Raw genomic sequence first — 26,328 nt, 5'->3', positions numbered from 1 at the left:
TACAGCTGATTGGCATAAAATGCAAGTGCTCTTAGACCTCTGAGGCCTTATCGTTTTCAAATTTGTCAGCATCCTCCTTGCCAGGCCTAAGCTGATCTCCGTTCAACCTTTGCAAAGAAGCCGGCGACGGAAATGAGTCGTGTGGCGGGGTGGCGAGGATGCTCGGCCTGGTCTGGAGAAAAGCCGCCCCGCTTCCTGCAGTGGCCGCTGCCGTGGGCATGCAGACAGCGCGTGCGCTTCAGAAAAGACACTCTTCTGTGCACCGAGCAAGTCCTAGGAGCCCTTCTGCCAGGCAAGCCTTTGATAGCATTCTCTTTGAGTTCTCTTTTTACAGAACTTTTCAAACGATCTCTTTTTAAAACATGTATTGTTTTCAACTAAGCATTCAACTGTGATAAGTCACTGTGCCAGATGCCTTGGAGGTAGAAATGGCAACCAGACGAGGCTCTAGTCTTCAAGGAGATGACAATCTGGTAGTGGAAAGTCGTGCCAACACAGACGAGACCAGTACAAGGTGGAAAGGGGCTCATCACAAGAGATCCAGGTAAAGGGAGGAGAAGCTTCCTGCCCGGAGAGACCAGCGTGCCTTGTAGAAGAAACCTGGCCTCTTACCCATTCAGGTGGATTGTCTTGCCTTTAATCGGGTCTCAGTGGGGCTTTGAAAGAGTTTTGTTTGCTAAACACTTGGTGCTCAAGAAAGACTTCGAATGAAGAGACCCCGTAGTTTCTTTCCAGCTGCTCTAATTAGCTTAATATAAGGAACTTGGAGCTGGTGTTTTTCAACACCTGTGGATGATTTGGGGCTGGAGTAGAGGGCAGGTATCAGTGAGTGTATTCCTTTCCTGGGGCTGCCGTAACAAATTTCCACAAACTCGGTGGCTTAAAACAGTAGAAGTGTATTCTCTCAGTTCTAGAAGCCAGAAGTCCAAAATCCAGGTACCGGCAGGGCCGCTCTCCCTCGGAAGCTCTGAGAGGAGGACCTTCCAGCTTTTAGGGGCCCCGGGTGCTCCTGGCGGCGTCTCCCCGGTCCCAGCCCGTGTTCACATGGTGTCTCCCTCCTCTTGTGTTGGATTAGGACCCACCCTGATGGAGTATAACCTCGTCGTTTTAATTCTATGACATATGCAGAGACCCTCTTTCCAAATAAGGCCGCGTTCATAGGTGCCAGGGGTTAAGACGTCAACGTGTCTTTTCAGGGGACAAAGTTCAACCCCTTTGGGGTTGCAAAGAGCGATATGGTGTTTGTTTTTTAACCAACAATCTGTAAATTACTCAGTTGGATCAAATTGCCTCCAGCGTATGTATTTCATGTCACTTGGGCCAACGGTCTGAACTACTGCCGCGTGTTAGCTTTTCCACTCACCTGGGTCTGACGACCATGAAAGGTTCCCAGGCTCAGCTGCGTCACCTGCGTTGTCATCCTGTGTTCCTTCTCTGGGTGGCCTCTGAGTGCCACTCGGGGCTGGGAGCACAGGCATGGGTGGCGGGGTGTAGCTGGAGTGTTTTATGACAGCCCAGGAACTCGGAGACGGCCACCCCGACCCCTGTGACACCACCACCAGTGAAGAAGTCGGTGGGCGTCGTCACCACCGGTGGCCCCGTCACTCCTGCCCCTCACCCTCGTGTGAGGGGTGATAACGTGCCTTCAGGGTGGGCTTCCCTGGCCTGTGCTGGTGCGTTCTAGGAGAAGCTCACGAAAAGGGGGGCATTCCCGGTTCTTCTCCAAACGCAGCGCCAGGGACTTATCCTCGGGATCCCACATGTAAGGCCACGTTTAATCCACGTTGACAGCTTTCTTCTGACCCAGGGCTGACAGCACCTGCTTCCTGTTCGGGAAAAGCAACCCACTTTATGCCAGTAAAGGACCGTTATGGCCAGGACCTCTCTCCCCACCCCTGCCGTGGCCTTTGATGTCCTGACCCATGCTAGGTGCCAAATAAATGTGCCCAATGAACCGGGAGACGACCACGCATGCTGTGTTGTCTGACATTTAACCAAATGGAAAGTGCTAGGAAGTGCCATTTCTGGTATTCAACCATCGCTCTTTAATTCAGCAAAGCGCTGGCTTCAGTGGACCACAGCAAGATCAGGTAGGGAATCCGGGTCATTATTTACTTCCTCGAAGAGAAAAACGTAGTAGGTTTCTCAAAGATTGGGCACAGAAATCGCGTCTTCCTCGTGCCAGGCACGACCCTGCAAAACCAAGCCAAGGAAGAGGGCGGGAGTGCGGTCTCCTGTTCAGAAACGGAACCTGCTCAGCTGGAGTTTCCACCAGATCCTGTATTCCCTCCGAAAGCCGCCCCAGCTTTCCCGGTGTGCTCGGGGGTCCAGCTGGCACAGGCAGCACAGTGGGAGACCGGAAAAGGTGGCGAAGGTGGCCGTCACCCCACGCACAGGCTCCAGGCCACACGGGCAGGGCTGGCGGAGTGGGAACCGCCCTGTGATGCTGGTGCCCACGTGGGCTGAGATTGGTTTGATTTAGTCAGTTCCCCTGTCTGCTTTCACACAGTGACCTCAAAAGAAATATTATCCCCAGGAGTGCCTTTGCGGTTGTTCGCTTAAATTATTTCATTTGGATTCACTCTTAACCAAACCTTCAGAGAGCCAGGCGGGTCCCCAGACAGAAGGACCTCGGTGGGGGAGGGCCTTCCTAATGCCACTCCTGGGGGGCACAAGCAGAGCCTCGATGATTAGTTTATGGCCTGGATCATTGTATTTTTATTACACTCATAAAATCTGTGTTTCTCCTCATTTTCGTAATGGTTTCACTAGGCTTCTGCACCTTCTCAAGGCACATTAAACTGCTACGTGTTAGGAGGACAGATCAGTGGGTAGGTCTGGAGGCCTGAGAAGCTTAGAGCAGGGCGCTGGCTTTGAATTCTCATCTGTTGCTGGATTTGCACCAAAGAGAAGGAAAACATGTGGGTTTGAGCGTAATTCACGTTTATGTGGGCTTTTTTGTAAACACTGCCGCAAGTCCCCTTGAATTCCACTATAAATGATACACAAAGAGGGGCCTTAAGAATATTGACTAGGACTTCCCTGGTGGCACAGTGGTTGAGAATCTGCCTGCCAATGCAGGGGACACAGGTTCGAGCCTTGGCCCGGGCAGATCCCACATGCCGCGGAGCAACTAAGCCCGTGCGCCACGACTACCGAAGCCCACGCGCCGTGCTCCGCAATAAGAGAAGCCACTGCAATGAGAAGCCTGTGCACCGCAACAAAGACCCAACGCAGCCAAAAATAAAAAAATAAATTAAATAAATTAAAAAAAAAAAAAAGAATATTGACTATTTCTATCCCTTACGTTTAACCCATAGAATCAGTGGTTTTAGCAAAGATGCTCCAAGCACGTAGGTTCACGGCCACAAAGTTGTGAGTTTTGTCTGAAAAGAAGCCAAGTTCGAGAGCCTTTGTGTCTTTGCCATGTCTGGTGTTTAAATGTGGGTCTGTTTGTTTCTTGTGTCTCGGAGCTGGTTTTGGTGTGGCTGTTATGGATGATTAAGTCAGTTTGGGGTGCGCTTTCCTTTGGGCAGTATTGCTATATTTTGGTAAAAAGGAAACGAAATGCCGGCGGGGACTCGTGGCTGTAACGCACTTGGGAAGGAATACTTTCAGGGTTGCTTCCGATAGGATGGCAGCTCCACAAAGCAAACTGTTTGTCTAGTCGCACAAATAATGACAAGTACTGGAAAACGAGCATGTCCACTAAGTTCTGTTTGTGTCCCACGGAGAAGTGGTGTGTCCGAGTCGGGCCAGCCCACCCGCTGTGGGACCAGTTGCCTGTTTGTCCTGCGTTACTGACCAAAACGGAGGGAGCCAGGCAGCTGAACGTACAACTGAGGAGGTTTTACAAGGTGTGGAACGAGTTTACTAGATCCTTTTTTTAATATTCCATGGAACATGCAAATTATGGGGCCAGCGTATTCAGAGATGCAAAAGCAGCTGCAGAGTCCACTGTCTAATGAAAATGAAATAAATTACCTGTGCACGGAATAGATTTGGACTGTGTCTCTGGGGCACTAACTACGTGTGTCATGGGGCTCAGCCACTCACACCGGTCTCTGTCTGTCTGCAGATGGTGTGGGAGAGCGGCTGTGTGGTCATCGTCATGCTGACCCCCCTCTCGGAGAACGGCGTCAGGCAGTGTTACCACTACTGGCCAGACGAGGGCTCCAACCTCTACCACGTCTACGAGGTACTTCCCCGGGTGGCCGCCGTGGGCCGTAGGCTTGGGGGCCGTGGGCTGTGGTGGGCACTGGCGGGCCTGCCCTGTGTGGTCGCCGACCGCTGTCCCTTGAAGCCTTGCTGTGCAGTCGGTTCCCATAGGAGGTGTCCCCAGGCCCGTGGTCAACAGACACCAAGAGCCTCCAGACACCTATGCCACGGGGACTCTGGCAGAAATGGTTTTCATTTTTTTAATTTTATGAATACAGATTTAGACAGAAAGGACCAAAAAATGACCTCACTGGGTGGTCAGTTGAGCCTGGTTCTGGATAACAGGCCCCTGGTGGATCCGTTTTCAGAAAGAAGCCTCTGTTGACTCTGTCCCTAATTCTTAGCATCCCGCCTGCACCCCGGCCCCTGCTGCTCTCCGGTGGTCTGTGTCCGCAGTGCTTGGCCTTTTTATCTGAGGGTCCCCTGCAGGCAAGCTCATTTCTCCTGCTGGATTTTTGCCCACATCCAGAAGGAACTAAGGCAACTTGGGCAGTTAAACTAGTACTGGAGTGTGTCCTTTGACCCTGTTTTGCATTAAAATTATTCAGAATGCCAAAGTCCCACGGCAGGACCCACGTTAGAAGCACAGAGGTTCCCCCTAAGCGGGTCGTGGCTTTGGGGTCCCTGCCCTGGGCTTCCAAGCTCAGGGCCCAGCAGCACCTGTGGAGGCCTTTGGTCTCCTCTTTCTACAGCCAGGTGGTGCCTCCCTGATGACATGTCAGTGAGAGTGGAACCTCGTGTGGCGTTTTTGCTCAAAAGTATAATTTTTCTCTGGTGATGTTTGTTGAAGGTTTACATGGCTTAGAAAAGACAGAAACTAGAATCGTTTGGATTGTAACAGGTTTTTCCAATAATTTGACTATTATGCCCCAGAGTGACATTAAAAAAACACAAAAAAACAAAAAACCCACCAAGTGATCTTCTGTGTAAACCGTGTTGAAACTGGGAAGGTGGGCGGGGCTGCTCACCATCATCCCCCGCCCGCCACGTGCCCCCGTGGTCCCCACCCCTCTCTCCGCAATGTGGCTCCGCGCTCAGCCGAGCTGGGCCCCCAGCCAACGCCTGCTTCTGCACACACACACCCCCGTCCGCTCTCCCCCCGCCCAGGTGCACCTGGTCTCTGAGCACATCTGGTGCGAGGATTTCCTCGTGAGGAGCTTTTATCTGAAGAACCTTCAAACCAACGAGACTCGCACGGTGACGCAGTTCCACTTCCTGAGCTGGTATGACCAGGGAGTGCCTTCCTCCACGAGGTCCCTTCTGGATTTCCGCAGGTAAGACCCACGGCCCGCCGGCGGGGTAGCGTGCTGAGTGCGGGCACAGAGAGAAGGGCTTTCCTGGGTCCAAGGGGCCGTTTGCTGTAAGACGTGCCATCTGCTAATATTTGAATGTTATAAATCTATTTATGTTGTGTATAGGGGAGGGGAGGGGAGATCATGTTAACGCACACGTGAATTGTAAGACGCTTTCTAGCTTTAGAGGTGTTAAAGTGTGAGGGGGGGATGGGTATCTTAGAACTGTGGGAATGTGGTCATTGTTCTCGATAAGATTCTTCAAGTGGTGAAGAATCCTAGGGTGTGAATTTCACAGGATATTGGTGAAGAAAGCCCAGAGTTTTCGTTTGGGTGCTCAGCTGGTTAGCTATGGTGATAAGAGCTAGGCCCAGATTCTGAAATGGATGACCTTGGCTGAACACCTGGCTGGAGTTCCCACATTACCGCGTATTTGTGGTGCAGTTTGGAAGCTGACAGTTTAAAAATATCTAGAGAGAAAATGAAGGTGTCGAAGGCCACCCATAGCCACGTTCTGAGCTTTCTAGAACCTCCCTTACGTTTAGCTGATTGGAAACCTAGCAAGTATGGAAAACAGATAAATATTCAAAACAAGGAATTAGAGAATAAAGGCAAAACGCTCTTTAAACCACTTTAATTGCACGTGTTCGTAAAGTGATTTGTATCTGAACAGTCACAGATACGTAACTCGAGGGAGGTTGAAACGGCGTGTTGTCATAAAGATGGGGTTTCAGGCATAACTCTGGATTTCTTGAATTTGTGTTACAGATTCTGAAGGTTATTTTGATACTATTTCTTTTGCCTTTTAGCCCACTTTGAAAAACAAAACAAATTTATTTATTTGAATAGCCCTGTGTGTTAAATAGCACGTGAAACAGCTCCAGCAGAGACGCGAGTTTGGCGTCTCACCTGTCGCCCTGTCCCCCTCCCCAGGGAGGCAGAGGGCGCGAGCGGCAGGGGGTCCTGGACGCTCTTGGACAGACCCCCTCCATCCCGATTGCCTGGCCATTACTTACATTTTCTTAATACGAATTTATTTCTAAAAATCTTACTTAGGGCACGTTTCCTGAGATAGACTCTTCAAAAAGCAGTCATTACTGGCAAAATGGATGCAGCTACACACACGGCCGTTGCCGTCTTGGTGCTCATCCAGTGTGTCTGTACATATATGCATATGGGCGTGTATCTAGCTCCGTATCCATATATGGAGTTGGACAATACATAACCAACCCTCTGTGCTTACAGTTCGTCAGGAAGAAAAATCTGATTCCCCAAATTCCCTTTCTCCAGAGTCCCAGGAGATAGGGCCCGAGAAGGTTTCGGTAAATAAAAAGGAACGCAGACCCCCAGACCCGGTTCTGAGCATCTCGTTAGAGAGAAAAGCTGTCCTGCCCTCACTAGCGGACAAGGTTGCTCTCATGTACTACCTGGGCCGTTGGTATGATCACATTCTCAGAGCGCATCGCGCTCAGACACGGATCGCTGCTTTGTGGTTTTCTGTGTCAAGCAGCCCCCAGATGTCAGCCATCGGAAGGTGAGCCGGCTTCTGAAGACACTGGTCATTTCAATGCAGCGGGGCGGCTCGGCTCCCTTTGAACAATAGACCCGCGTTCATTCCCGCTCTGGCCGAGCGCGTTTCGTCAGACACCGAGATGTGTAATTAAATATTTCTGGCGCCCAGAGGGAGCACATTTACACTTTAAAGAGAAACTGCTAAGCTAAGAGATAATTAGCATCACATGTGAGGGCTTTGCTGTAGAAGAATTCTCTCTCTCTGCTACTCTCTCACTCCTGGCTGTGTGCAATGACATCCACTAACGCTGCTCACTGTAAAAATGGACAACCCTTACTTTGCCAGCTAATGAGCGGTGGCCAGTGTCATTTTTGTGATGTTGCAGCTAGTAATATGAGCCCAGTTGCATAGTCACAAAAGTGATCATTGGAAACTGTGACTGTACTGCAGGGACAGAGTGGGAAGCCCCCTTTCTGAGCCTCTAACGACCTCTGACCTTTGCTTGCTGTTGGTTGCATGGCGGTTCCTTCTCACTCAGTGACCCATGGGTTGGTTTGTATTACTAATCGTTCTTTCTCGGTGAATGCCTCCTGTTGCAGCATATACGATATCCATTTTACTCAATGTTTGCGTCCTCTTGCTTACTGATGATTTGTTCCAGTAAAGTAAAACCAGACAGCTGTGCATTGCTCATCTTCATGAATAACCCGCATCTCTCTCTCGGGTCGACCAGATGAACGCTTTGGTGGACTGTGTGATGCTTCTGCTTTTCTCCTTGTGATGCTTTATGTGGTAACAATACAAGTACCTGGTTCTGGGTAAATAAAATTCTAAACCATGGCAGCACACTGGATTTCCACTCGCGCCTCCTTGATTGCTTGCGGCTGTTTGTAAATAGGTTTAGCCCAGGGAGGGGCTGGCATGGATATTAAAATTACAGTGAAACCTTCTTGGGTCCTGCCGAGGCAGCCAGTCACAACACGCTGGAGAAAATAACATTTTAAACATGTCGTACAATAGAGACCGGAATTGCAGTCTGGAGAAGCAAGTCACAGCCAAAATAGCCAGTAATTTGCTTTTTAGCCACATTTCTTAGCCAGGGAGGTGGTTCCTACTGCGTTTGGCCCGAGGGGGCCTGACCAGCCAGCTGTACGTGGAGTACTGCTGGTCTGCTGTTTCCTCATGCTGTTCTTTCCTGAAACCAGCACGTTTCAAAGAAGGGTATCTTGTTGTCGTGTTTATTTCTTTTTCAATGTACCTTTTTTGTGCTTGGCCCCATCAGAAAAAATGAGCAAAACTGGGGGATTGACCAAAAGTTGAGTTTAGTCTTTAGAAACACAGACAGGCCTGTCAGGTAGGAAATATAACAGGGTGTTGGAGGTGCCAAGCTGAGGTGGTTCACACCTAAAAGATTCCGTGACTGAGAAGCGTCCAGGAGAAAATTCTGTTTGAAGGTGCAAGGCCTGTAAAAGTAGAGCCACCCCGGCTCTGGTCTCACGGGCAAGCAAGCTCCATTCTGCACACACACACACACACACACACACGCATGCACACACGCACACACAGCACGTGCATCATGCCTGGACACACGCATGTGCACACGCACACACACGGCCTTTATTGGGCCGGCGGGCTCCCCACTGCTCACACTGGAGACAAGTCCTTGGGGCCTGGCATCTATTTTGTCGGAGCTAAAGCTCACCGTTGCCTTGACAACCGGAGTGGAGAATGGGAGGTTTCAGAAGGAGGAGCTGGTAGATCTCTTTTCCGATCTCTTATTCTCAAAGGGCTGAGAAGTTCCCAGGGATCGTGGCACAGACGTTCCCTCAACTTAGTCGCTTCCCCTTTCCTCTCCCCTAAACCCTAACACTGGGGTGTAGGTCAGAAGCAAGGACAGGCTCCAGCAGAAGCAGCGCCGCGGCCACGAGAACACTGAGCAGCCTGCTGTCCCCGGTTCCTGGGCCCTCACCTCCCAGGCTCCCCGCAGCCCGGGCTTGCAGGCTGGCTCTCAGCCGGGCGGCAGCCATGGAGCACGTGCCGCTGCCCCGATGGCCCCGGGCGCGGCCGTCTCCGGGCACATCTTACCTGGACTGCACGGCCACCTCCTGCCACTTCCCTCGTGCTGTTCTGGGGGTGGCGTCTCCCTTCAGAAGCGCCTATTCTGTTCACTCCGTAGCGGAAGTAGGAAAGCAACACAGCTCTGACATTTGGGCAATAAATGTCATTTTACGTGACACTAAAATACCCACTCAGCTCACCCATCAGCTGCTGCACTCGACTCCCTCCCCATCCCACACCATCTCAGGGGTTTGTAGCAAAAGAACCCGCTGATTGATTGAATTTCCACTTTCAACTATTTCCATGCTGAGCAGACAAGCCTTTGCAGAGAAATGTGACGTTTTCCCATTTCCGGCATGAAGAAAAAGATTTTTCTCTACTGTCATTCTTTTTAAAATTTTACTTCACGTCTTATATCATAGAAATTCACATTCAGAGCACATTTTAGAGCACACCCCCCTCACACATATTTTCCCTCCAATTAACCAAAATTCTGTCTTTAATTTTCTTTATTTAGAAAGATTTTACTGAGAATTTGGATATAATTTGTAAACATGATTAGTTGTTTCACTGAATTACAAAAAATATCAAGCTTATACAGTGAATTTCCTAGCAGTGCTCTGTAGTGATTTAGGATTTGGTTACAAAATCTTAATCTACGCTTCTTGTTAATTTTCATGGATTCTGACCTAAAATCTGCACAACCGAGTTGTTTTAAACATAATCAACGCTTCTTGTTAATTTTCATAAATTCTGACCTAAAATCTGCACAAACAAATTGTTTTAAACATAATCGGATTTATAAAAACGGAAATATGTGTCTTGGACATAATTGAGGCTTCTCTGTAATTTAGATATCCTTACAAAACTGACAGATCAAGAAGTGTCTTTAAGATGCTGTTTTGAGACATCACGGCAATGTTGCATTCCAATGTGATGTCTAGACTGTAAGAAATTCGGAGTGAAAATTGCAAAACTCAGAAATTTAAGTGAAGAATCTAGACATATCACAACGACAACGGAAGTCAAATTAACTAGAGCAACCAAGAGATGGGGGGGAGGCGGGAGGAAGGCTCAAACTGATGGATCTGTTGACCTCAGGCCAGAGTTCATACTTGTAAAGGGAAAAAGAAAACTGTGAAAATGTAAGAATTGTTTTCAAAGCTCTGTTTAATAATTTAATATTGAAAAGAAAAACAAACCTTTGAAAATGTGTGCATAATTTTGATCTTCTTTGTCAAAACAGGCTGTTGCAAAATGATGTCCAAGAGACGGTCTGTTTGCTTTGGCGTAAGGGTTGTTTGGGTGGCTGCTACAGAGTCTAGTACATAATCATAACTTCTGTGTCTCTCTTTATTTCAGAAAAGTAAACAAGTGCTACAGGGGCCGTTCTTGTCCAATAATTGTCCACTGCAGGCAAGTACAACTTTTAACCTGGATTAAGAAGTGTTCACTACCTCAAAAGTAACCACTATTAAATATAGGAACTGAACCTCCTGATTGCTTAATAAGTATATCTAACTGGTAACTTCTAAGGGAAACCGAGGATATAAACTTATTTTGTCTTAAACCCTCCTGGGACCGCTGCGCAAACGCTCGGAGACGGTGTGTGTGGTGCGCGGAGGGGTCTCGGCCCAGCACACTTTGCAGACGTCTGGAGCCCTGCGCAGAGGCTGGGGCCGGTTGTGAACGGGGCAGACCTGGAATCAAACGAGTGGCCTTCGGGTGAAAGTTCAGTGGCTCAAGTGTCCTCGGGTGGGTTCCACCCAATCAAGAAGAAAGATCCGCTTGAAGAAAACTCCCTCCGAGGGTGAGCTCTCCCCCGAGCTCCCTACCCACCTGTTTTGGTGAAGAAGTGTGCTCCGTTGTCTAGAACTGTCTTGCAGAGTATTCCTTTCTGCCTGGGATAAAAAGGAGTCAGGTCTCCAAAGATCAAACACCAAGTCTGTCCATTCAGTCAAGAAGTCTGTGCGTGCATCTGAGTGTGTGGGTGTCGGAGTGTGTGTGTCTGTGTGTGCATCTCTCTGTGTGTGTGCACCTGCATGCATGTGTGTGTGTCTGAGTGTGTGGGTGTGGAATGTGTGTGCCTGTGTGTGTGTGTGCACCTGCATGCGTGTGTGAGTGTGTGTGTTTCTGTGTCGGTCCATGAGAGAAGAGGAGGGGCACAGAGTATGGTCTGTATCCTCGAGAACTGGACCAGAACACCTTTGACCCACCCGTGGAGCACAGCCATCTCCAGTTCTGAGGCAGATCTGGGCAGAGCTGTGTGATGTGAGCTGAAGGGAACTGAGGAAACCCTCGGCCGCAGGCCGGTCACTCAGGCGTCGGCGACACTGGCGTGGCGGCATCCCCGCCTCTGGAGCGCAGGTGGGCACAGCGCGATGCAGAATCATTCTCTTTCCAACCGAGGCTTTTTCCACCGTTTGTTTGAGAAACATGTTGAGGCCAAACTCAGTGACTCCTTGCTGTGAAAGGATAACCGACAGGCGCCCGGGCCGCTGGCCGGCCCACAGGTCCGAGACTGAGCACGGTCACACAGCTCCCCAGGTCCTGAAACGGAGACGCTGGTCTTCTCCTTAAGTTGGCTGATTCTGCCAGGAGTATAAGTGTAAACACCATTCTCTTACTTACATGCTGCCCGTGGGCGTGAGAACAGCCTGCTTGACCCAAGGACCATCTCAGGGCACGTGATGCGGGAGGAGAGATGCAGGGCTGCTTCCTCCTAGAAAAGGCACCTTCCTCTCCTCTCATTGGCTATTGTCGAGCCACAATTCAGAACGTTTTTACGGCTCTCGTCCAGGTGGTGATTATGCCCATTACAGCTGGGGGACGATGGGGGATGAAAAGAGGCTCTGTTGAAGTGACGGGGGACATGTGCACCCCGCTCCTGAGAGGGATGGACAGACGGCCCCCCGAGGGTGTGGACACACAAGACCTGCACCCGCCCTTCTTCCCTCGCTCACAGCTGGCCTCTTGCAGACACTTTGAATACAAATGCCATCAACTCTGACACTGCCAGGCATTTCTTTATTTCATTTTTTTTCTGACAAAATTTGCTGAATCTTTGACCAAAGAGGGGAGAAAAAAGGAAGAAAGGAACAAATCAACGCAGGCACAATAGCTAATCCGCACCACTATTAGCTCAGGGCTGAAAGCTCTCCAGTCTCCTCCTCCTCCCCCTCCTCTTCCCCCTCCCTCTCTTCCTCCTTCTCCTCCTTCCCCTTCCCTTCCCCTCCCTCTCCTCTCCTCTCCCTCCCCTCCCCTCCCCCTCCCCCTCCATTCCCATCCTCCTCCCTCCCCTCTCCCACCCTGACCCCCCTCACCCCCTTTCTTTCTCTTCCTCTCCAGTTCTCTACCCTGCCCTCCTCTCCTCTCATGGGCCCCCCTTGAGCACAGAGGGAAGATTCATCGTTGGCGTGTGGGGAGTGGGGACAGCATGGTGCGTTGTGTCCTCATCTCTCTCCTTCTATTGACAGTGATGGCGCGGGCAGGAGCGGCACCTACATCCTGATCGACATGGTTCTCAATAAGATGGCCAAAGGTAAGACTCAGAGCGGGGCTGCTTTGTTGTGGCTCTGAGCCGGATGGGGTTGCCATGGCAACCTCGGTGCAGTAGTCACAGAAAGCCTTGGGGAAAATTAGCCTGTTGTCCCTTTCCTGAGTCGCAGGAAAACTGTTTGCAGCAAGCACATTCATTTCTAAGGTTCCTCCTTTGTCACCTCCTCCGCCCGGGGTCGCACACTGGTCTCAGCGCACAGTAGGTGATGGGTGAGTGCTCGCTGAGGACGTCCTGTGTTAACATCAGGAATGAGGAGAAGGCAGCCCTGATCTTTCAGTGTTTCAGCAGCTAAGAATAACCTTAAACAAATCCTCCCTGTTATTAAAACTATATTTGCAAAATTCAGAGCCACCTAAAATCTCTTGTAGTGATTGTCTCTAAAATAGGTCACCTTTGGATGCCCCTTTGTAGCATCGTTTTAGCCCATGAATCGCTCTCCGTGGTCCTGGGCCTTTCCCTCCTAGAGACAGTGTCGGGGGACTTGGGCTTAGAGTGCTGGGATCTGAGCACAGACCTGGGATGAGTTCATGGCTTGGGTGGAGTTTAACCCATGAGAGTGCAGGGACCAGACGGGGCTGGCAGCTCCCCAAGTGTGGTCCACAGAACAAACCCGCGAGGTGTCCCCTCAGAGGCCAGAGTGCGCTCCATAGTCAAGTGGGAGAAGAGTCTCTCGGACCCGCCTCTGGCAGAACCACGCGCACGTCAGCGGGGAGACCCTAACCTGACCTGAAAAGACGCTTCCTTGTTCTTGAGATGCCTGTCAGCCTCCAGGGAACCTGGGAAGGAAACACTGGGACGAGCGACATCTCATGGTCTCCTTCCCACCTGTGAAAACGTCCTCCTCTCTACATTGACACACACTCACGCACACACGCACACGTGTGTTCTTAGCTAGGGCACCCACCTTCCAGGACACCCACCCTTCATCCTTTGCCTGGCGATAAGAGCAGACACTGATTGTAGAAATGGGTTGCTATACATTGTCACACAACTGCCAGCAACTCTGAAATAGGCATCTTTCTTACTCCATTTCTCCTGGTTAAAAGAAAAAAAGAAAAACAGAACACATCTTTAGCCCAAGGATATCGATGTGTGAAGATAAAATAATAGCCATTGTGTTACGCACAAGGACTAGAGAGCTTGAGCAAGTTACCAGCCCTACAGCTAGTAAGCATATGACTAGCCGGGACCCAGGACTGACCCCCCTTGGTGCCGCAGGCTCCCTGCCGGCTCCGGGAGGGGGTGGGGGGAGGCAGGGGTGCAGGACAGTGGGCCGGGCTCGCACCACCAGCGACTGTATTTCACGCCCTGAAGTAGCTCCGCGCTGTGATGTGCAAACAAAGAAACAACGAAGCAAATGCAAATGCTCTGATGGTGCTTTTAATAACATGTTTTGGTCTTAGATCCAAAAAGCTAACTTTTTTGGCTGAAAGGTCATTTGTTCCCCGTCCAGTAATGCCGCTGTGTCCCATCGACTGTATCTGTCTCTTCATTTGCAAATGCGCGGTCACTGCAAGCCCGCAGCCCCCGGCGGAATCCCTGCTTCTTCCCCATCGTCGCGCTCCCGTCTGCTGTCACGTGTAGTGTTTCCCTGTCTATCAAACCAAATGCCTTCCGAGAACGCAGATCGCCTTGCGTGTTTGAGGTGCCGCCTTTGTGTGTAAGCAGGTGACACAGGAACCCACTGGGTATACACCGCGTGGCGTGGCTCCCGGCTCGTCCCAAGGACAGGGGCCCCAGGGGTACCGGGGTGGGGGGAATACCCAGGTGTCCACCCCGGAGGTGTGGGGGCACCTGGAGCAGGAAAGTGCCGCAGCCCCGGGGGCGGGGCCAACTCCCATCCCGGCTGCCCCCCCCCCACCCCTGCCAGCCACTGGGCCCGAGGTGCCTGCCCCGTCCTGTCAAATCCCGCTTGAAGCTCGGCTGCGGCAACAGTGCGAGCCCAGCCATGTGGAACTGGCCCGGGAGGGCGGTCTCCAGGCTCTTTCAGAGATTGGTCACCCCTCATTCTGCTCCTGACCTGCTCCCCTCTGCCCGGGGGCCCGCGCTATGAAATCCCCTGACCCGGGGCCCAGGCTGTAGTCTCGGGACAGATCAAAGGGCGGGGAGGCCCCTCGGCCTGCGAGGTGGGCCTTTCCCAGGCCGCCCCGGCGAGCGGCCGCCGGGGTTTTGTTCTGGGCCAGGCTCGCGGGGCCGGGCGGCCAGGGCCACCTTTGTCTGGCCTGAGAAGCCGGAGGCCCGTGCTGCCGTCCCGCGTTCATCAAATGATCAAAGGCTCTGGGCCTGGACACGAAATCTTTCTTCCCGTTTCCTTTTCTTAAAGGAATGAGTTGCAGGAGGACCGAAAAATGCCTCTCCCAAGCTCTCCTGCAGCCCGGTGCCTGCGTCGGCCCTGGGCTCTGAGCCTGGCCGGGGACACTCAGCCAGCCCAGCCAGCCACAGCCTGGGGCCTCGGCCAGGCACACGGGCTTCGGGGGAGTAAAGCCTTTGGGGCCTTTGCGTGTACACCAGGAATCATACGGAGCTTTCGGCACCGTCTGGTCTGTCAGCGAGCAGACAGGATGCGGTTTGAAGTCTGAGCTGGGGGGCTGGTTCTCTGCCCGGCGTTTGTGGCGGGAAAGTCAGGGGTCAACCTGTAAAATTCTTCCACACATTTTTCCTGTAGCTGCGAACACGTTTCTAACTCAGGGTTAATATTTTGGGTCAGAATCAGGGTTTGGTAGCATTCCTCTCTCACCTAGGGACTGAGCTCAAACGTAGCAATGTTGATTTTGCAGCTGAGATATTTTCCAAGCTTGTGCCTTTTACATTTTTGTCCGTGACCTCTCTTTGCCCAGGGTTTTTCATATTTCACCACAATTTTTCAACCAAATGGAGAGCGCCAGGCGGATGGTGGGACTTCCCAAGGATCACATTTGCTGGGTAACCCGGAGGTGGCGGCCTCACTGGCTGTCCCTCACCGGGGGCCACGGAGGAAGCCCCACCTCTGGGAAGCTGGCCGTGCCGCCCTGAGCCTCCTGGCTCCTGGGGTGTCCGCAGGCCCGGACTGTCCTGGGGGGCCTGTTCCTTTCGTTTGGCAGGAGCTGCAGGACTGAGATGTCATTGTATGACGTGGAGTGCCAGCCCGAGTCAGCAGGTGCGCCCAGAGATGCCTTTTAAGCTCGCGTCGGCCGCGAGTTCGCCCTAAGTGGTCTCAGCACGGAGTGTGAAGGGATGTCCAGCACCACGTGGCCATCTGTCCAGCTCCCGGTCTCCATCCTCAGGAAGCTCATCTTCTTTACTATGTCCCTGTCACGTGGTGACATCAGCAAGCATCTCCTCTTATAAGGGGATGTGTAATCTCCATCGTACCTCCTGTCTCTGTGAATTTGACAGCTCTTGGGACCTCATATGAGTAGAATCAGACAGTTTGTGTCCTTCTGTGGCTGGCTTATGTCACTGAGCATCATGTCCTCAAGGTTCACCTGTGTTGGAGCCAGTGGCAGGATCTCCTTCCTGGTTGAGGCTGAATAACGTTCCATTGCAGGGGTGGACCACAGGTAGCTTATCCATCATCCATCCATAGACACTCGGGTTGCTTCCACCTTTCAGCTATTGAATTAATGCTATTATGATCATGGGTGTGCAAACATCTCTTTGAGCTTCTGCTTTCAATTCTTTTGGGTTATACACCCAGTGTGGCATTGCTGGATCGTATGGTAGTTTTATTTCTAATTTCTTGAGGACCCTCCGTACTGTTTTCCACGGCAGCTGCACCATTTTCCATTCCTACCAACAGTGCATAAGGAGGGGCTCCAGTTCTCCACACCCCCTTCAACACTTGTGTCATTTTCTGGGGTTTTGATAGTAGCCATCCTCGTGGCTGGGAAGCAGCATCTCGCTGTGGTTTCGCTTTGCATTTTCCTAAGGACTAGAGATGTTGAGCATCTTTTCATGTGTGTGTCGACCATTTGGATATTTTCTTTGGAGAAGTATCTATTCGAGTTCTTCGCCCATTTTTTAATTGGGCTGTTTGTTTTGTTGTTGTTGAGGTATAGGAGTTCTTTATATATTGTGAATATTAAACCCTTATCAGATGTGTGATTTGCAAATATTTTCTCCCATTCTTGGAGAAGTAACGCTTCATGGCTCATTGGACTTTTAAAACCCAGCACTCCCCCAGAGCTGCACTGTTCAGGGCAGTAGCCGCTAGCCACGTGTGGCAACTTACATGATAAGATTGAAACGCTGACCACATGCCAGGCGCCCTGATAACACAGGTGCCTGATGGCTGCCAAACGGGCGGTGCAGACGGAAAACACGCCCGTAGCAGGAAGTCCCGTCGGGTGGCTGTGCTCCAGGGAGCAGCGCTGAAGGTGGTCGTCCACGTGTGTCCAGTCCTCCGTCTCTTCTGTCTCTCGGCCCTGCTCCCACCATCCCTCCCTCAGTGGCCTTGGACTGGCCTCCCCGCTCGCTCCTGTGCCCATCTCTTCTGCACACAGTGGTCAGCGGGATGTTAAAGAGAAAGATCTCGGGAGGCCCCACGTGTTCGCAGCCCCTCTCTCGGGGCCACGCCGGCTCCTTCCTACAGAACCCAGGACCCGGCCCTGGTCTGCGGCGGACGTGCCCCCCAGCCCCTTTCCCCACTCATGGGCCCTGCTGTCCCCCTCGGCCACCATCGCGGTGTCATTCCTCCTTTTGGCAAATACGGGCTGAACCACAGAAGTGCCGTTCCAACCTAGTACTTATTGAGCACCCAGAATACATGGTGAACAAGGGAAACGATCTGTCCTCCTGGGCTTTACACTCCATGGAGAGAAGCAGGTGGCGGCTGCAGCTTGTGACTTGGGGCAGCGAGCACCGTCGAGGCCCCGGGATGCAGGGGCAGTGGCGGGGGGCGCTTCGCCCCACGCCTGTCACAGAGCCGCGTACGCGTCTGTAGCCCGTTCCTCACAGCCCCAACACTTGGTTGCAAACTGAGGAAGCAGATCCCCGGAGGTTTGGTGACCTGCCAGAAGGCATCCAGCTGGCCAGGCTGATGCGGAGCCCTGGTCTTTCTGCAAATGGCAGAGCCCAAGAGGTTAGGGGGCGGCACTGCAGAGACACGGCCCGGCTGCGCGGTCCGGGAACAGGGGCGGAGCGGGTAGCTGGGTCTGTTAGGGCCGCAGCAGAAACTCCGCCAGGGAGGGGAGACGGAGGTCACACCACAGGGACCTGGAACCACAGGCTCGCTGACTCGGATCCATCTGGGGCCGCTGGGGAAGGAGAGCGTACAGCGGGTCCCGGCAGGATTGACTTGGTGCCGCTGGATTTGAGGGCTGGAGCGGGCAGGACCCCAGGGGTCTGTGTGCACAGGGGTCTGCACAGAGGGCCGAGCCCGCCCCGGCCATGGCCGTGCACGTGGACGGCGCTTCTACAGACAAGACCGGGAGAAGCAGGCTGCAAAGAACAGGGCACGTCGAGGGGGAAACGTCTTGTGTCTATGTCTGGCTGAAGCATGAAAACCTGAAGACCCAGCAGAAAATGAGTTCTACGGACCAGTCTGCCTTCAGCGTGGCTTCCAGGTGGTGACGCCTTGTCTTCAGCTCATGCAGGTTTCAGGCTGAAAACAGTGTCCAGAACAGGGTGGGGTGGGGAAGCCTTTCCTTTAGTTGGAGAAATTGTGTCCCATGAGGTGACAGGTGGATATTTCTTCCCTTGTCTGTTCATCTGGCCAGTTGGAGCTGAGACTCGTGGGGTGGGGACAGGGGTCCCAGGAGCAGTATCACTGGGGGTGTGACCCAGGCCCGGGTGACACGATAGACAAGGGACTGATAGGAGAGAAGCGAGACAAAATGGGACCAGTTGTTCCTGGGAAACGTCCTAAACCCATCTCATCCGGGTCCTCTTGTGAAGCACATGGCAGCCCGGAATCCCACACTTTGCTTCCTAAATGGTGTCTATCCTGTGGATCATTCCTGGGCAGGCAAAGCTGACGGTTCTGTGCTCTCTCTGACCTGCCGATGGGCGGACAGGGGCCCCGTGGACTTCGGCACCACAGGGGGCGCTCCTGGCCGGTGTGGAACCCCCGTGCATCTCGTGGGTCAGACCTGCTCACATGGCTCCTGCTCCCTCCTGACTCACCCGTGGACACAGTCCCACGTGGCCGATGAGAAGCCGGGACACCTGGCTGGACCCCACCCGACGCCGGTCCACGGCCGTCCCTCCCATGCGCACTTCCTTTGCCTGGATGAGGAGCGACAGCCAGCTTGTCACCCAGGTTTTCCTCTCTCTCGTCCCCAAACCCAGACTGGCCCCCCCACCCTGTCCCCGTGAGCATTGCCACCGTCTGCCCCGCTGGCCCCTGGCAGGCCTGGCTGGCCGTGTTTGGCAGGATCGCCGCGGCTTGGAGGCCACAAGAGTCCTTCCGCATCACCGGCTGCCCGCTGCCCAGAGTCTCCCGACCCCGGAGACCCCGGAGGCCCAGCAAAGCTGCCGTGGCCCCTCTCAGCAGCAGCTCACGGCTCCTCCCCAGACAGTGAGAGTCCGTCCCCTCTCCTGCCAAAGACCCCTCGTCCCTCCCTGGTGGCAGGAAGTCCCCGAGCACAGCAACCCTGGTCGCGGGGCAGTGACGGCTCAAACACTGTGTTAAGTAGGACCCTGAGGCCACGCTCTGTGGGTGGGCAGTGGTGTTGGGGACCACGCCTCTGTCACTTTGCATCAGTGACCCTCCCGGAAAATCCTGCCACAGTTGCGTGAACTTGTGTTAGAACGTTCTGTGACAAGTGCTGACCATCTGTGTTGTCCTTTTGACCTCGCGGTGCCCAATGAGGCCTCCCCGGACCCTGCTTCTCCTTTCATGGGCGGAGACGGCGCGAGGAACCCAAGGAACGTGGTCTCTGTGCTGCCGTCAGCTGAGTAACTAAGTAGCCCCGTCCCCGGCCAGGCCGTGGGGCCGGCCGCACCCTCAGTTTCTGACCCAGACATAGACTCGGGGGCCGAGGTGGGAGGAGGGGCACGGAGAGCCTTCGATGGGGGTTTTGTGAGTGGCTGAGAGCCCAGCTCCCCTGGAGCACTTGCCCCTCGGTTCAAGGGTAACACGGGCCCAGCCCCTCGGGGCGGCCATCGGTCCCACGAGGCCCGGCCGCCCGCTCTCCTGCCCCCTGTGCTCTGATCATATGGGGACTCAGGAGTGTGTCCGTGGCCCCAAGTGCAAGATCCTGGGTGACACGGGAGGGCCACCTCAGAGCCCCTGCTCCCCTGAGCCTCCCGTGTCATTACGGACTCAGTGGGCTACCCAGCCTCTTCCCTGCATCACAGACATCACCCGGATGACCCACCCCTCGTCCCCTTCGTAACCCTGACCCGTCCACTGAGGACCTGAGTGTGTCCCGGGGCGTGTGCGTCCTGCGTGGTTCCTTGTCACGTGGGCAGAACCGGGAGGTAGTGAGGTCCCCGCCGTCAGCTTCCCGTGCCCGCGCTGTGTCCGCGGCGCCTGCCTTCCCGGGGCGGGTGGTGACCCGAACGGCGCGCTCCTTTAGGCCTCAGGCTGCTCGTGGCCGTCACGTCCGTCTCTTCTTTACGAGTTTCACGGCCGCCCCCTCCTGACGCCCTCTTTTTTAACCACTGTGCCCTCGCGCGCACCTGGCTGCCGGGTTGTTCTCGGCGCTGAGGCTGCCGGTACGGGCGCAGCGTCACAGACACTCCGGCGCCTCGCTGAACATCGCAGATGCGTCGCACAGTTCCGTCCCCTCCTGGAGCGTAAGTGATGGCATCTTTCGGGCGACACGCCCAGTCCTGCTTTCGTTTACTTGTATTTGTTTATAAAGACGTGGAGGCATCCTAGCTTCTCCTGAAAAACGATTTCGAATTTGTTTTCAAAAACATGAAAAATACCTAGTTTGTTTGGGTTCTGAGATACTTGATTTTCAAGTGAATATGATGCCAGTTTGTCTCCTTGGATCCCAGTGAAACCTCGTGAAAGGGAGATGATCGTTCATCTAGAAGGCCAGCAAAAAAGTCTTCCTCTTTAATTTTGATAAATCTTCAGTCGATTCAGAGCATCCGGAAACATGAAGTAGGAACTGCTCGGCACGGAAGACCCAGGACAGAGTGTGTGCGTGTGCGTGTGCACCGTGGGGAGTGTGTGGGAACGTGCCCACGTGTGTGCACAGTGGGAGGCCAGGGTCTGGAGGCGGCACCTGTACCCAGAGACACCCAGAGGCGGGAGGAGGGCTGCCCTCCGGCTGTGATGCCCCCTGACTCGCGGCGTCTGGGGTCAAGGCTCGGTCATCCTGTTGACCCAGAGGGGCCCCAGCTGCGACATCCAGCCCTGCCGATAGCAGGGGTGAGGCCTCGCGCTGTCCCTGCCCATCACTGCTCAGCCCTTCCTTCCCAAACGGAGCTCAGCCGAAGACCACAGGCTCTCGGGACCCAGCTCGGCGCTCAGACAGCTCTGCCTTCGTCCTGGAACATAGGCACTGCTCCCCACTGCTCCTTGCGGGCTCATGACCGTCACCGCTCTCCCTTCGTCCCTTTAGGTGTGTTTAGCGAGGAGCAGAGCTTTCCTCAGTTCTCCCAGAGGGTGGAATTGAGACAATTTCCTCCTGCAAAATAAAGGCCTTTCTCTCTTGTGCATTTGACGCATGATGGCTTTTTCTTACAAGAAAAAAAGGATACATTGCATCCCTGCCGTCTGCAAAACCTTCTGGGTAAAAGCTCTGCAACAAAATGTATTTCTGTTTATTACGTGATGTTGTTGTGGACGCCCTGGAGAAGGACGGGGAGAGACAAGGGCGCTTCTCGACGGTGAGCCGCGGCCACGCCGCCAAAATCCGAGAGCCCCGCGCCCCGCCCACTAGCCAGCAATCACCAGGAGAAGTCAGAACAAGCCTTGTGAGGAGGCACCGGTGGCCCGTTCGCTCGGCTTTCTTTCACTTTGAATTGATTCTCGCATCCTAAAAAACTGTTTTAATATTGCTAATACTAACGTTCTTTTAATGTTTCTTGTTTGATGGCGAATACTTTTTAATCTAAAGCTTAAAAACCTCTGTTGTCTTAAAAATGTATTTAACCAATAATGTGAACTTCGGAGCCAATGCGCCCACCCCCCCCAAGCACACTGGGAAGCCGCAGCGGCAGCCCTTTGTGTGTGCTGGTCGGTGCTCGGTGTGGCGCCGGGCCAGCGTCTCTCAGGACCCCGCCGGCCACTCCGGCCTCGAGTCTGCAGCGCACCTGCTGGGTCACTGGTGCCGGGAAAGATGGGTCAGACTGACTCACAATCGCCCTGTGCGGTGCTGGGCCCAAATGCACAGCCTGCCTCTGCCTATGTTGTACACTCATGGAATCACCAGCTTAAGCCGACCGCAGGGTGACTTAAGTAAGCACGTACGTTCCTCGCGTATCCGAATAGCGGTGATGCTTCTCAAATAGAACATGCCAGAAACCTCTCCCTGAAATCACACCCCGTCTTCTGTCTGGGTTTTATTTGCATCTGTTACAATTAATTCCTCCACTCTTCACACGCTTTTCGACCTGAGCACCGCACCTCGTGTGTCTGTTCACCTGGACCCTGACATGTGATCGGCAAATGGGATTTGTAGAGAGCATTCCATTTTAAAAGCAGTACAGGGAGCTTCCTAGCTATTGGGGGGATTTAAATAAATCCTTTTCCCTTCAGTAAAGCCTTGTGTAAGGTGATGAAGGACACACACCCCTCCCTCCAGCCCCGAGGCTCTGGGTTGTAAACGCAGACTGTGTGTCTCATGCACCGCAGGGTCACCAGGACGCTCGGGGTCACTGAACAGGAAGCAGGGCCGTGCCTCCCCGCCCCTCATAAAAGATCCTGCGTGCGCGTTCTATGAAAAATTCTCTCTCTACACACACTTCAGACAACTAACTCTCCTCGATCCTAACACGCAGGGAGACACCAGCCATCCACGTCGGACCACTGAGTCTACCCGATACATCCATTACTCCTCTATTTTCAGCGCTGTACGTTTTGTAAGCTTTAATTTGATTCCCTCCACTGTTGAGTCTTGGCTTCAGGCTAAGCGTGATCTGAGGCGTGGTCCCCGGGCGTTTTGTCTAGGGAAGACCTAAGTAGGCTTTCTCCTTCCTCTTTCTCACTGCCTCTGTCAGCAGTCGTCCGAAGGAGAGTGCAGTGAAGAGAGAGGTTTCGTCCGTAGCACCGGATCAGAGCATCACCCGGTGGCCATACGGTCTCCCCACGGAGCTGCCTTCAGAGGGGACCTGCACGTGGCCCCAGGCAGAGCCCTGCAGAGTCGCTCCAGGCTGACAGAGGAGGGACGGGGGGTTCGGGCCTTCATGCTGGTTCCCTTGCTCAGACTAGCCCTTCGGAAGAAAAGGGCCGTTGAAAGAGTCTTTCAAACCCGTTTCAAGGACTAAAGACGCCGCCCTGAGCAACCGTAAAAAGTGGGGGGTTAAGTCTGGACCCCTCAGAACTTTGTTCTTAAAGGACTAGGATCGTCTCTGAGCTGATGAATCAGACTCTACCCCACACCTCGTTCTCCTGGCATCCACGGAGCAGGACAGAACTGCCCAGAGATAGCACTTCTCCCAGAAGGCTCTGTTCACAGAATCTGCGGGGTCACATGCACTGAGCATCTAATACGTTCTGTGCATCGCGCGGTCACCGCGCACTGACCCGCGGGTCCCCACGAGGCCCCTCGGTGCTCTGCTCCCGCTGGAGCTTCGCGCCTGCCCCGGACGCTCCCAGGCGGAGTTTTCTGTGTCCTGCCCACAGTCGGGCCTCTTCACGCTTGGAATTAAACTGCAGCAACAGCTCCGTGCTGCGTCCAGAGGGGCCACCCTGACCAGGCAGCTGGGTGTTTCTGGGGGGACGAGAACTCAGGTCTCAGGGGTGGGACTCCCCCCTCCGTGCTGGCTCTCCACGTAGGACTTCACTTTCTAAAGGCAAACCTGTGGTTTGAAGAAGCCCATTTCTGTGTTCCTTTGGGGAGGTGAGGAAGCAGGTTCCCGGCACAGGGGGCCACTCGGGGGGCCGCTGCACACGTGGCCGGGGGACCCCACCCCGTAGCTCCTCTTTCACCCACTGTTTCAGGCTGTTCTGGACTCACAGTTTCCCCCCAAAACAAGACTGTACATCTTGTGACCTTGTCAGCTTTCGAAAACTTCTGACACCTTCAGAGGAGCCTTCAGGCAAACAGAAGGAGACCCTGTCTTCCGCCTGGACGAGTTTCTCGGCGGATCCCCCAGAAAGAAAGACTTCCTAGAAAGACTTTGACTTAAGAGTCGGGGGGCTTGGGGTGTTCCCATACCCGACGGAGGGCGTTCATCGTCTGGAAGGACGGCCAGCTTAGATGAGATGAGCTCATGCCACACTGTCCCCGCACCTCGAGGCACTCAGACTGGCCACCGTGCTGGCCAAGGGGGTCAGCCCTGATCCTGGCCTCCCGGTCTCAGCGACTTACTGCCGGATTCCCAATACTCGTGGCAGTTTCCCTGATGCGAGCACAGCACCTGGTTGGAATGTGTTTCCTCCCAGCCGTCCCCACCTTCCCTCCAGCCGCCAGCCCCTCCCACTTCAGACACCCTCTCCCTGAGACAGTGTGCGGTGCCCCCACCTTCCCTCCCACCCTCATCCGTGTCCCCAGCGGCATCTCCCTGCCACTCGGAAAAAGGCGCTGGCGGCTCAGCTGTCACCCACGTGGGCCTCAGGCCTCCAGGATGAACCAGGGCACTAAGGCTACCGCAGCCTTGGACGTTTTCAGGCGCGCCTCCCAGCTCCCGGCCAAGGGCAGGGCTGTGCACACGCAGGTGTGATGGAAGTGGGAGACCAGGGCCGTCCTGGTGGCCACCAGCCCGGTCTCACTTCCACATCTGGGTCCGAAGAGCATGGCTACCTGCTCTGTGTGACCGGGACGAGCCTCAATTTCCCCTGAACAGGGCGTGGTGACAGTTCTGGCACCGTGAGACGAAATGCTGCGTGTGACGTGCACCTAGTGGGGGTTGGTGAGGGGGTCCCGGCCGACTTGAGAGGTGCCGCCCGGCCCAAGCCCCCAGCATTTGACAGGATTGCGCGGCAGACGTGAGGTGCTCCCCGCTGAAGTGTAGGAAGCTCGCGAGCCTGGGGCCCGGCCTTGTTTGTTGTCCAGCTACCACAGGACCTGGCAAGATGGGAAAACAAGAATGTACGCAGAATTCATAAGGGTACATTTTCAAACTCAAGCAGTATTATTTCTGTGGCACCCAAGTCACCTGGTGTCAGGTGGGTGCGTCCGTAGGAGGGGATCTAGGCCACACGACTAACCCATGAGCACATGGGGCGTCCTCACCTTTTCTTAACGTTTGGAACACTCACTTCTCACAGGCAGGGAACTCTGCCTTTAGAAGCCAATATTTAGATGTGTAAGATTAGTTAGTCTAATTTTTCATTTCTCTGAATAAAAATCCTATGCAATAGAAATTAAAGTTTATATGCTACTTCCTATGACTTAAAACATTGTTGGGGGGATTTCCCTGTTGGTCCAGTAGTTAAGACTTCACCTTCCAATGCAGGAGGTGCGGGTTCGATCCCTGGTCAGGGAATTAAGATCCCACATGCCTCGCAGCCAAAAAACCAAAACATAAAATGGAAGCAATATTGTAACAAATTCAATAAAGACTTTAAAAATGGTGCACATCAAACGTATCTTTAAAAAAAAATTCTTGGGCATTCCCTGATGGCCTGGTGGCCTAGTGGTTAGGATTCCGGGCTTTCACAGCCGTGGCCTGGGTTCAATCCTTGGTCGGGGAACTGAGATCCTGCAAGCCGTGCAGCACAGCCAAAAAATTAAAAAATAAAAGTCTTAAAATGCCACCAAAAAAAAAAAAAAAAAAATCAAGAAAGCCCTAGTCCCTCCTGGCGACAGCTTGCTGTGGGTATCTATATAGGCATCTGATATCATTTGTCAGTCCAGCCTTCTTGAATCAATGCTAATGAAAGCCGCCTTGCCCTGTTTTCTTGTGTGAACCCTGAAATTGCCTGCCAGCCGGACAGCTGAGGGATGACTGTCATTGTCATTTGGCCGCTGAGCCCTGAGGGACCCCAGCAGCAGGAGAGGGACGCAGAGCGCGGATTGTCTTGTGCCTGAACTCAGCCCAATTTGTGTTTGTTGCAGGCGCTAAAGAGATCGACATTGCCGCGACGCTGGAGCACTTGCGGGACCAGAGGCCACGCATGGTTCAGACGAAGGTACTGCCGGCCGGTCCCCGGGGCTGCCAGGGCTTTGCGGGGCTGGGTCTTTGTGTGGAGGTTTTCTCGAGAGGAGCGAGGGTCAGGCCGGCTGGCCTCCTCCCGGGCCAGGGCTGCACGGGGCAGGACGTGGGCAGCCCCACCCTGCAGGGTCGAGGGCAGCTCCGGCAGCAGCCAGACATTTCAGCCTAAGCAGATGCGGTCAGATCTCAGGCCCTGGGAACTCTCCATGTGCCAGATTTGGGGAGGGAGGGAGAACACTGCAGTTTTATAGTCAGAGGTCAGTGATAAACGCCGGCACCCCTGCGTGAAATGTTCTGTGTTCATGCAACATTCTGCCCACCTCCCGTATTTCCAGCTCCCACAGCTGCAGCTCTGCCGTGCGGTCATCAGGACAGCGGTCACCAGAATGTCCCCAGGTGCTGCTGGGTCCCTGAGCACCCTGAGTAGCTCAGGTGCATACTTATTAAAAAGGCCAAGTTTGCAGCAAAAGGAGCAAAGACAAAAGATTCCT

General features: G+C 53.7%; 1 protein-coding gene across 2 annotated transcripts in view; it reads left to right on the top strand.

The window, feature by feature from the left end:
- Positions 1 to 26,328, top strand: part of PTPRN2 (protein tyrosine phosphatase receptor type N2) — a 708,877-nt gene that overhangs the window by 675,883 nt on the left and 6,666 nt on the right. Inside the window, exons 18-22 of one of the 2 annotated variants that reach the window (XM_082398840.1) lie at positions 4,079 to 4,198; positions 5,326 to 5,492; positions 10,444 to 10,497; positions 12,558 to 12,622; positions 25,741 to 25,814. In XM_082398840.1, the coding sequence (XP_082254966.1) occupies positions 4,079 to 4,198; positions 5,326 to 5,492; positions 10,444 to 10,497; positions 12,558 to 12,622; positions 25,741 to 25,814 (480 nt within the window). Of the gene's footprint in view, positions 1 to 4,078; positions 4,199 to 5,325; positions 5,493 to 10,443; positions 10,727 to 12,557; positions 12,623 to 25,740; positions 25,815 to 26,328 lie in introns of those variants that run through there. The other variant, XM_082398839.1, reaches the window with a different exon arrangement.

This window comes from Balaenoptera borealis, assembly GCF_965194805.1.
Source record: "Balaenoptera borealis genome assembly, chromosome: 7".
NCBI classification, from domain to species: domain Eukaryota; kingdom Metazoa; phylum Chordata; class Mammalia; order Artiodactyla; family Balaenopteridae; genus Balaenoptera; species Balaenoptera borealis.
Note: the sequence above shows the minus strand (reverse complement) of the source record. Positions and strands in the feature narration are given on the sequence as shown.